Here is a 12,813-nt window from a genome sequence, read left to right on the forward strand (position 1 = left end):
CCGCTCTGAGGATAATTATGCATAATGCCGACTCCAGACCATCATATGTCATCATAATGCAGCCTATGCATCCTCCGCTATACAGCTGCCGAGTGCATCATATATCCACGTCCTATAAAACATCCATTTACAGGCGCTATAGCACAAAACACCGAGCACGGAAATCTGTCAGATCCGTCCATGCAGGACGAAGGAATGAGCAAAAATCCACAAGAGACATTCATATGTGGATGCATTGTTCAAAAATCTATATATACCATACCACTATAATACTGCCTCCTACATACAGCAATATAGCTACTATAATACTGCCCCTATGTACAAGAATATAACTACTATAATACTGCTCCTATGTACAAGAATATAACTACTATAATACTGCCCCCTATGTACAGGAATATAACTACTATAATACTGCCCCTATATACAAGAATATAACTACTATAATACTGCCCCTATGTACAAGAATATAACTACTATAATACTGCCCCCTATATACAAGACTATAACTACTATAATACTGCCCCTATGTATAAGAATATAACTACTATAATACTGCTCCTATGTACAAGTATATAACTACTATAATACTGCTCCTATGTACAAGAATATAACTACTATAATACTGCTCCTATATACAAGAATATAACTACTATAATACTGCCCCCTATGTACAAGAATATAACTACTATAATACTGCTCCTATATGCAAAAATATAACTACTATAATACTGCTCCTATATGCAAAAATATAACTACTATAATACTGCCCCTATGTACAAGAATATAACTACTATAATACTGCCCCTATGTACAAGAATATAACTACTATAATACTGCTCCTATGTACAAGAATATAACTACTATAATACTGCTCCTATGTACAAGAATATAACTGCTATAATACTGCCCCTATGTACAAGAATATAACTACTATAATACTGCCCCTATGTACAAGAATATAACTACTATAATACTTCCCCTATATACAAGAATATAACTACTATAATACTGCCCCTATGTACAAGAATATAACTACTATAATACTGCTGTGTACAAGAATATAACTACTATAATACTGCCCCTATGTACAGGAATATAACTACTATAATACTGCCCCTATGTACAAGAATATAACTACTATAATACTGCCCCTATGTACAAGAATATAACTACTATAATACTGCCCCTATGTGCAAGAATATAACTACTATAATACTGCCCCTATGTACAAGAATATAACTACTATAATACTTCCCCTATATACAAGAATATAACTACTATAATACTGCCCCTATGTACAAGAATATAACTACTATAATACTGCTGTGTACAAGAATATAACTACTATAATACTGCCCCTATGTACAGGAATATAACTACTATAATACTGCCCCTATGTACAAGAATATAACTACTATAATACTGCCCCTATGTACAAGAATATAACTACTATAATACTGCCCCTATGTGCAAGAATATAACTACTATAATACTGCCCCTATGTACAAGAATATAACTACTATAATACTGCCCCTATGTACAAGAATATAACTACTATAATACTGCCCCTATGTGCAAGAATATAACTACTATAATACTGCTCCTATGTACAAGAATATAACTACTATAATACTGCCCCTATGTACAAGAATATAACTACTATAATACTGCCCCTATGTGCAAGAATATAACTACTATAATACTGCCCCTATGTACAAGAATATAACTACTATAATACTGCCCCTATGTACAAGAATATAACTACTATAATACTGCCCCTATGTACAAGAATATAACTACTATAATACTGCCCCTATGTACAAGAATATAACTACTATAATACTGCTCCTATGTACAAGAATATACAGTGCCTACAAGTAGTATTCAACCCCCTGCAGATTTAGCAGGTTTACACATTCGGAATTAACTTGGCATTGTGACATTTGGACTGTAGATCAGCCTGGAAGTGTGAAATGCACTGCAGCAAAAAAGAATGTTATTTCTTTGTTTAATTTTTTTTTAAATTGTGAAAAGTTTATTCAGAGGGTCATTTATTATTCAACCCCTCAAACCACCAGAATTCTGTTTGGTTCCCCTAAAGTATTAAGAAGTATTTCAGGCACAAAGAACAATGAGCTTCACATGTTTGGATTAATTATCTCTTTTTCCAGCCTTTTCTGACTATTTAAGACCCTCCCCAAACTTGTGAACAGCACTCATACATGGTCAACATGGGAAAGACAAAGGAGCATTCCAAGGCCATCAGAGACAAGATCGTGGAGGGTCACAAGGCTGGCAAGGGGTACAAAACCCTTTCCAAGGAGTTGGGCCTACCTGTCTCCACTGTTGGGAGCATCATCCGGAAGTGGAAGGCTTATGGAACTACTGTTAGCCTTCCACAGCCTGGACAGCCTTTGAAAGTTTCCTCCCGTGCCGAGGCCAGGCTTGTCCGAAGAGTCAAGGCTAACCCAAGGACAACAAGGAAGGAGCTCCGGGAAGACCTCATGGCAGTGGGGACATTGGTTTCAGTCAATACCATAAGTAACGTACTCCACCGCAATGGTCTCCATTCCAGACGAGCCCGTAAGGTACCTTTACTTTCAAAGCGTCATGTCAAGGCTCGTCTACAGTTTGCTCATGATCACTTGGAGGACTCTGAGACAGACTGGTTCAAGGTTCTCTGGTCTGATGAGACCAAGATCGAGATCTTTGGTGCCAACCACACACGTGACGTTTGGAGACTGGATGGCACTGCATACGACCCCAAGAATACCATCCCTACACTCAAGCATGGTGGTGGCAGCATCATGCTGTGGGGCTGTTTCTCAGCCAAGGGGCCTGGCCATCTGGTCCGCATCCATGGGAAGATGGATAGCACGGCCTACCTGGAGATTTTGGCCAAGAACCTCCGCTCCTCCATCAAGGATCTTAAGATGGGTCGTCATTTCATCTTCCAACAAGACAACGACCCAAAGCACACAGACAAGAAAACCAAGGCCTAGTTCAAGAGGCAAAAAATCAAGGTGTTGGAGTGGCCTAGTCAGTCTCCTGACCTTAACCCAATTGAAAACTTGTGGAAGGAGCTCAAGATTAAAGTCCACATGAGACACCCAAAGAACCTAGATAACTTGGAGAAGATCTGCATGGAGGAGTGGGCCAAGATAACTCCAGAGACCTGTGCCGGCCTGATCAGGTCTTATAAAAGACGATTATTAGCTGTAATTGCAAACAAGGGTTATTCCACAAAATATTAAACCTAGGGGTTGAATAATAATTGACCCACACTTTTATGTTTAAAATTTATTAAAATTTAACTGAGCAACATAACTTTTTGGTTTGTAAGATTTATGCATCTGTTAATAAATCCTGCTCTTGTGTGAAGTTTGAAGGCTCTAACTTATTTGCATCTTATCAAACCTGCTAAATCTGCAGGGGGTTGAATACTACTTGTAGGCACTGTAACTGCTATAATACTGCCTCTATGTACAAGAATATAACTGCTATAATACTGCCCCTATGTACAAGAATATAACTACTATAATACTGCCCCTATGTGCAAGAATATAACTACTATAATACTGCTCCTATGTGCAAGAATATAACTACTATAATACTGCCCCTATGTGCAAGAATATAACTACTATAATACTCCTCCCTATGTACAAGAATATAACTACTATAATACTGCCCCTATATACAAGAATATAACTACTATAATACTGCCCCTATGTACAAGAATATAACTACTATAATACTCCTCCCTATGTACAAGAATATAACTACTATAATACTGCCCCTATATACAAGAATATAACTACTATAATACTGCCCCTATGTACAAGAATATAACTACTATAATACTGCTCCTGTGTACAAGAATATAACTACTATAATACTGCTCCCTATGTACAAGAATATAACTACTATAATACTGCCCCTATGTACAGGAATATAACTACTATAATACTGCCCCTATGTACAAGAATATAACTACTATAATACTGCCCCTATGTACAAGAATATAACTACTATAATACTGCCCCCTATGTACAAGAATATAACTACTATAATACTTCCCCTATGTACAAGAATATAACTACTATAATACTGCCCCTATGTACAAGAATATAACTACTATAATACTGCCCCTATGTACAAGAATATAACTACTATAATACTGCCCCTATGTACAAGAATATAACTACTATAATACTGCCCCCTATGTACAAGAATATAACTACTATAATACTTCCCCTATGTACAAGAATATAACTACTATAATACTGCCCCCTATGTACAAGAATATAACTACTATAATACTGCCCCTATGTACAAGAATATAACTACTATAATACTTCCCCTATGTACAAGAATATAACTACTATAATACTGCTCCCTATGTACAAGAATATAACTACTATAATACTGCCCCTATGTACAGGAATATAACTACTATAATACTGCCCCTATGTACAAGAATATAACTACTATAATACTGCCCCTATGTACAAGAATATAACTACTATAATACTGCCCCCTATGTACAAGAATATAACTACTATAATACTTCCCCTATGTACAAGAATATAACTACTATAATACTGCCCCTATGTACAAGAATATAACTACTATAATACTGCCCCTATGTACAAGAATATAACTACTATAATACTGCCCCTATGTACAAGAATATAACTACTATAATACTGCCCCCTATGTACAAGAATATAACTACTATAATACTTCCCCTATGTACAAGAATATAACTACTATAATACTGCCCCCTATGTACAAGAATATAACTACTATAATACTGCCCCTATGTACAAGAATATAACTACTATAATACTTCCCCTATGTACAAGAATATAACTACTATAATACTCCTCCCTATGTACAAGAATATAACTACTATAATACTGCCCCTATATACAAGAATATAACTACTATAATACTGCCCCTATGTACAAGAATAGAACTACTATAATACTGCTCCTATGTACAAGAATATAACTACTGTAATACTGCCCCTATGTACAAGAATATAACTACTATAATACTTCCCCTATGTACAAGAATATAACTACTATAATACTGCTCCTGTGTACAAGAATATAACTACTATAATACTGCTCCCTATGTACAAGAATATAACTACTATAATACTGCTCCTATGTACAAGAATATAACTACTGTAATACTGCCCCTATGTACAAGAATATAACTACTATAATACTTCCCCTATGTACAAGAATATAACTACTATAATACTGCTCCTGTGTACAAGAATATAACTACTATAATACTGCCCCTATGTACAAGAATATAACTACTATAATACTGCCCCTATGTACAAGAATATAACTACTATAATACTGCCCCTATGTACAAGAATATAACTACTATAATACTGCCCCTATGTACAAGAATATAACTACTATAATACTGCCCCCTATGTACAAGAATATAACTACTATAATACTTCCCCTATGTACAAGAATATAACTACTATAATACTGCCCCCTATGTACAAGAATATAACTACTATAATACTGCCCCTATGTACAAGAATATAACTACTATAATACTGCCCCTATGTACAAGAATATAACTACTATAATACTGCCCCCTATGTACAAGAATATAACTACTATAATACTTCCCCTATGTACAAGAATATAACTACTATAATACTGCCCCCTATGTACAAGAATATAACTACTATAATACTGCCCCTATGTACAAGAATATAACTACTATAATACTTCCCCTATGTACAAGAATATAACTACTATAATACTCCTCCCTATGTACAAGAATATAACTACTATAATACTGCCCCTATATACAAGAATATAACTACTATAATACTGCCCCTATGTACAAGAATATAACTACTATAATACTGCTCCTGTGTACAAGAATATAACTACTATAATACTGCTCCCTATGTACAAGAATATAACTACTATAATACTGCCCCTATGTACAAGAATATAACTACTATAATACTGCCCCTATGTACAAGAATATAACTACTATAATACTGCCCCTATGTACAAGAATATAACTACTATAATACTGCCCCCTATGTACAAGAATATAACTACTATAATACTTCCCCTATGTACAAGAATATAACTACTATAATACTGCCCCTATGTACAAGAATATAACTACTATAATACTGCCCCTATGTACAAGAATATAACTACTATAATACTGCCCCTATGTACAAGAATATAACTACTATAATACTGCCCCCTATGTACAAGAATATAACTACTATAATACTTCCCCTATGTACAAGAATATAACTACTATAATACTGCCCCCTATGTACAAGAATATAACTACTATAATACTGCCCCTATGTACAAGAATATAACTACTATAATACTTCCCCTATGTACAAGAATATAACTACTATAATACTGCCCCCTATGTACAAGAATATAACTACTATAATACTGCCCCTATGTACAAGAATATAACTACTATAATACTGCCCCTATGTACAAGAATATAACTACTATAATACTGCCCCCTATGTACAAGAATATAACTACTATAATACTTCCCCTATGTACAAGAATATAACTACTATAATACTGCCCCTATGTACAAGAATATAACTACTATAATACTGCTCCTATGTACAAGAATATAACTACTATAATACTTCCCCTATGTACAAGAATATAACTACTATAATACTGCCCCTATGTACAAGAATATAACTACTATAATACTGCTCCTATATACAAGAATATAACTACTATAATACTTCCCCTATGTACAAGAATATAACTACTATAATACTTCCCCTATGTACAAGAATATAACTACTATAATACTGCTCCTATGTACAAGAATATAACTACTATAATACTGCCCTCTTTGAAAAAGTAAACATGTCTGAATTGACAGTATTATGTTTGTGTGCGGGTTTAGTGTCTGGTGTTTTATTTTGTTTGCAAATTTGACCTTTTTTTTCCCCATTGTTATTTTTCAGGCTATTCTCTGACTTTCTGTTTTCGCAGTCGGGTATAATTATGTGATTGTTTCTTCCCTGCAGATCTCGATTCTTTCCAGACCCGGCCCCGCAGTACGGTGTATGTACGGGAGGGACAGGGGATGGTGCTGCTGTGCGGTCCTCCTGCTCATTCTGGAGGTGAGTCTGCATTGATTACTTATAATGGAGCGCCCTCTACTGTTTATTTTCTGCACTTTTTTCTGTCACATGGGTTGCGGCATCCTTAGACTCTGGCGCCTTCTAATGTCTGGTCACATGATCACTTTAAGGTGACAGCTGAGGAGGTCGCTGCAATCGTTCATGGTAATCTTATTAATTGCTCACCTCATATTCTAATGAGCGTGCAGCTCTAAACCCATCTGTGATAGCAGCGAGCTGTTCCCTGGATTCTCGCTTTCATGCATGAAATCTTGGTCCATATTCTGCTCTCTAAGATGCTTTTGTGTTTCACTTCCTCATCAATAAAATCTCTGAATTTGCTGTCGGTGATACATTGTATCGTCCTGGAACCAGGGCTGATTAGTTCACACATTGTGGAGACGCGATACAGTTGGCGGTCGGCGTTGGGACAGGGTCTCTGAATGGAAATGTAATCGTACACAGCAAGCAGAGATCTGGGATCTAGTGAGGATCTGAAAACATTATTTATCAAACAGGTGCAGGATGGCCATGTTCTATATGGCAGCGATATTCTGTATATGGCGGCATCACATTATATATGGAAAATCCTATATGGGGAAATTATAGTTATATATGGAGGGTGGTGTGATGTTATATATGGGGAGCATTGTGCCCAGCGGCGGACTGCAGCACTTTCGGCCCACCAGAGAAAATCATACTTGGGGCCCACTATGTAGCTACATAGACATAAATACAAGACCACCAATTGTGCATTAAAACTTGCTAATATCCGGGTATAATATAAGGTGGTACACGTCTTAATTATGTAGCAGCGGTTCGAGTAGGGTAGCCCTCTCATAGAATATAATGTAACCCCTCTCAGAATATAATGTAGCCCCCCCTCATAGAATATAATGCAGCAGCCTCATATAATATAATGCAGGTCCCCTCATGGGGTATAATGTAGCCCTCCCCATAGAATATAATGCAGCCCCCTATTATAGTATAAAGCAGTCCCCCATAGGGTATAATGCAGCCTTCAAAAGAATATAATGCAGCCCCCTCAGAGTATAATGTAGCCCCCTGTTAGGATACAATCCAGTCCCCCTCTTAGGTTATAATATAGCCCCCTCATAGAGTATAATGCAGCCCCCCATAGAGTATAATGTAGCCCCCTCATAGGGTATAATGCAGCCCCCTCAGAGTATAATGTAGCCCCCCATAGAGTATAATGTAGCCCCCTCATAGGGTATAATGCAGCCCCCTCAGAGTATAATGTAGCCCCCTGATAGGATACAATCCAGTCCCCCTCTTAGGGTATAATGTAGCCCCTCATAGAGTATAATGCAGCCCCCTCATAGAATATAATGCAGCCCCCTCATATAGTATAATGGAGCCCTCAAAAGAATATAATGTATTACCTCAGAGTGTAATGCTGCCCCCCTCATAGAATGTAATGTAGCCCCCTCCACAGTATTATGGCCACCATTACTCACTCACTGATGTATTAAAAAACAACCACAATCCTCACCTCTCCTCCTCGTTCCCACGCTGATTCCTGTTCTGCTCCGGTTTCAGCAGCTGCACTGCCCGGCACACAGCGGGTATGCGATGAAGTGTCGTGTAAGAGGCAGAAGGAAATGATGGGGAATGGAGTGTCATCTGATGCCCTCTCCTCCATTATTGCTTTCAATTGCATTGGAATCTATGGTACTGATACAGATGAATGCAGAGCTCGCTGGGGGGCAGCAACGATGGAGCAGCGGTGACAAGAGGAAGGAGCCGGCTGCTGTGGCTAAAGCCTGTGCCGCTGCTAAAGAGAAATGAATATTCACTGCTCCCCACGCTCATTTATCTTTAGCAGCGGGCACAGGCTTTAGCTGTAGCAGCTGGCCCTTGTCTCCTGTCACCCACTGCTCCACTGGCGCCGGGCCCTATAGCAGCTGCCTAGTGTACTATTAGCGACACGCCACTGGCTGGAGGCAGCAGGGGCCCTAGGCAGCTCCCGGCCCTGAATGCCAGCAGATGTCAGTGCCTAGGCACGCCGGAGAATCCTCCGGTTCACCGGTTAGCCAGTCTAACCCTGATTGTGCCTCTGGTGTGTGATGTTATATATGGGGGGAGCACTGTGTCCCCGGTGTGTGATGTTATATATGGGGGGAGCATTGTGTCCCCGGTGTGTGGTGATATATATGGGGGGAGCATTGTGCCCCCGGTGTGTGATGTTATATATGGGGGGAGCATTGTGCCCCCAGTGTGTGATGTTATATATGGGGGGAGCATTGTGCCCCCGGTGTGTGATGTTATATATGGGGGGAGCACTGTGCCCCCGGTGTGTGATGTTATATATGGGGGGAGCACTGTGCCCCCGGTGTGTGATGTTATATATGGGGGGAGCATTATGTCTCCGGTGTGTGATGTTATATATGGGGGGAGCACTGTGCCCCTGGTGTGTGATGTTATATATGGGGGGAGCACTGTGTCTCCAGTGTGTGATGTTATATATGGGGGGGAGCACTGTGTCTCCGGTGTGTGATGTTGTATATGGAGGGAGCGTTGTGCCCCCGGTGTGTGATGATATATATGGGGGGAGCATTGTGCCCCCGGTGTGTGATGTTATATATGGGGGGAGCACTGTGTCTCCAGTGTATGTTATATATGGGGGGAGCACTGTGTCTCCGGTGTGTGATGTTATATATGGAGGGAGCGTTGTGCCCCCGGTGTGTGATGTTATATATGGGGGGAGCGTTGTGCCCCCGGTGTATGATGTTATATATGGGGGGAGCATTGTGCCCCAGGTGTGTGATGTTATATATGGGGGGAGCACTGTGTCCCCGGTGTGTGATGTTATATATAGGGGAGCATTGTGTCTCCGGTGTGTGATGTTATATATGGGGGGAGCACTGTGTCTCCGGTGTGTGATGTTATATATAGGGGAGCACTGTGTCTCCGGTGTGTGATGTTATATATGGGGGAGCACTGTGTCCCCGGTGTGTGATGTTATATATAGGGGAGCATTGTGTCTCCGGTGTGTGATGTTATATATGGGGGGAGCAATGTGCCCCGGTGTGTGATGTTATGTATGGCGGTTATATTGTGCCCCTGTCATGTGATTTTATATTTTGCGGCTGAATTTTGGACTTTTATTCTTCGCCACGACAGCACCCACTGGAGGTATTGGATCCGACCCATTTGGAGCAGGAAACCCTACAGAAAGATAAAAAGGGGCTGTCCGCCTTTCCTCCTCAGTTTTGGTTTCCTGTTCCCAGGGAACCTCAGGATGATCCTTCAGGAAGAACATACCTGGGCTAGATGCATGCCGCCTGCGCGGTGTCCTTGAGAACGGCAGGGGCTGCGGTCCGGAAGCAGCGTTGGGGGAGACTCCGTTAGACGGCTCCCCCCTCGTCTGATGGCTAAGAGGTGATGACCGGGTCCGGGAGGGGCCGCCCGGTCTCACCTAGGAGCGTGCAGGAGCCGCCGCTGCAGGAAGCGGTAAGTGCGCCAGTGGCAGGGAGAAAAAAAAAATGAGAGGCAGCAGTGGCGGCAGCGTGGGAGAAGCGCGGGCCACATACAAGAGCAGCGGCGCGGTAGCCGGCCGGCGCAGATGCGCCAAGGCCCCGGAAGTAATGAGTGAACTTCCGGGGCATGATGGCTGAGCAGCGCAACTGCGCATGCGTGGGAAATCCGGGGAGGAGGAGTGACTTCCAGGACACAGAAAAAAAAAAGAGGGAAAAGATCTATTTAAACAAGCACCGCGGCTTAGCGGCAGGAAGCCATGTCATCCCCAGCGGAAGTACATGCTCCAGCAGGAGACTCTGCGGGGGGCAGCTCCACCAGGGACCGCGCTACCAGGACAGACACCGCCCGCAGGAGCAAGGTGGGAGAGTCAAGACCCTAGGACAGGATCCCAGCCATCTGACCCGGTAATAAAAGCTTCACAGGTGAGTGTGCAATGTATATACTCTGCCTACTAAGCTGACCTCTCCTCCCTCCTCCCTCCCCCTCCTTTCGCCATGTCTCCCCTCTTCCAGGTGAAGAAAAAAGAGAAATCCAAACACAAAGAATGCACTTTATGCGCTGAGCCTCTCCCTGACTCCTACTCCAAAAAGCTCTGTAAGCAATGCTCCATAGAGACCCGGCAGTGTCGCCAAAGAACATCCGGGCCATAATTAGAGGGGAAATACAGGCTATCACCCGTGCCAGTACTCCCTCTGAAACTAGGAGCAAGAAACAAGAGACCCTTAGCTCAGAGTCAGAGGAAGAACAGGGGATAATCTCTGATTCTTCACTCACACCATTGTCATCATCATCATCAGACATTGAGGGACGATCATGTTTTCCCCTGGATAGTGTGGATAACCTAGTCAAATCCATGAGGAGCACTATGGGGTGTGAGGAGACAAGGGGCGCCCAAACCGCACAAGAAATAATGTTTGCGGGGTTGGCGGAAAAGAAAAGGAGAGCGATTCCAGTAATACCGGCAGTTAAAGCCCTAATAAAGAGAGAGTGGGAAAAACACGATCAGAGAAGTTTTCTCCCATCGGCCTCAAAGAGGAAATATCCATTTAGCGATGACGAGCTATTAAAATGGACCAAAGTTCCAAAGGTTGATGCCGTCGTAGCCTCTACCTCGAATCAGTCCACTATTCCGGTAGAGGATGCAGGCTTATTGGCGGACCCGCTAGACCGTAAAGCGGAGTCATCATTAAAGAGGTCTTGGGAGTCTACCACAGGCATTTTTAAGCCAGCAGTAGCCAGCACATGCCCCACCAGGTCTATGCTCGTATGGTTGGACCAATTGGATCAACAAATCGAGCAGAAGGTGTCTAGGGACAAACTACGGGCCGCTATTCCATTAATTAGAGGGGCGGCAGCCTTCATGGCCGATGCATCGGCAGACACTCTGCGGTTGGCAGCGAGATCGGCTGGTCTTGTAAACAATGCCAGGTGGGCATTGTGGATGAAGAGCTGGAAGGGGGACGCGCAATCAAAATCTAAGATTTGCGCAACCCCGTGTGAGGGTGAGTTTCTCTTTGGGTAAGCTCTAGATGACATATTCGCCAAAGCGAAAGAAAGGAAGAAGGCCTTCCCTGATTCTTCTATCCCTTTCTACAGGAGAACCTTTAAAAGGCGACCGTTTGGAAGAAGGAGACAAGCGGATAGACCAAATAGATGGCCCACAAAGGAAGAAAAGCAGAAGGGTAGCGTGTTTAAGGGTTCAACATTCCGAAAGGAAAATAAATACTAAAAAATCAAGCCCCCCCAGTAGGGGGTAGATTAAGATTTTTTTCTTCAAAATGGGAACAAATAACTTAAAGTCCATGGATTAAAGAGGGAATGAAAATAGAATTCCTTCAGATCCCTTATGATTTCTTTATCATAACCCGCCTTAACTCTTTAGTTCAACAAGAGGCCCTCGAAGTGGAAATTCGGAGCCTATTATCCAAGGGGGTTTTAGTAGAAGTCCCAGAGGGACAGGAAGGTAGAGGGTTCTACTCTCCTTTATTTTTAATTTCCAAACCAGATGGTAGGTTTAGGACAATTATAAATTTGAGGAAGCTTAATACGTTTATAAAAAATGATAAGTTTAAGGCTAGTTTCACACTTGCTTTTTTTCGCAGCGCGTTTTTCCCGCAAAAAAACGCATTGAAAAA

The 12,813-nt window shown here is 41.3% G+C and overlaps 1 protein-coding gene across 6 annotated transcripts in view; it reads left to right on the forward strand.

Annotated features, from left to right (window-relative positions):
* LOC141077484 (contactin-4-like) overlaps window positions 1–12,813 on the forward strand; it is a 271,638-nt gene that overhangs the window by 234,617 nt on the left and 24,208 nt on the right. For all 6 annotated transcript variants that reach the window (XR_012227573.1, XM_073564449.1, XM_073564445.1 and 3 more), the window contains one exon: window positions 7,082–7,177. Coding sequence is in view for 5 of the 6 variants with exons in the window: in XM_073564449.1 (XP_073420550.1) it covers window positions 7,082–7,177 (96 nt within the window). In the remaining variant the exon portion in view is untranslated. The remainder of the gene's footprint in view (window positions 1–7,081; window positions 7,178–12,813) is intronic.

Source organism: Dendrobates tinctorius, unplaced genomic scaffold, assembly GCF_039654945.1.
Source record: "Dendrobates tinctorius isolate UK_male_01 unplaced genomic scaffold, ASM3965494v1 ptg000455l, whole genome shotgun sequence".
Lineage (NCBI taxonomy): Eukaryota > Metazoa > Chordata > Amphibia > Anura > Dendrobatidae > Dendrobates > Dendrobates tinctorius.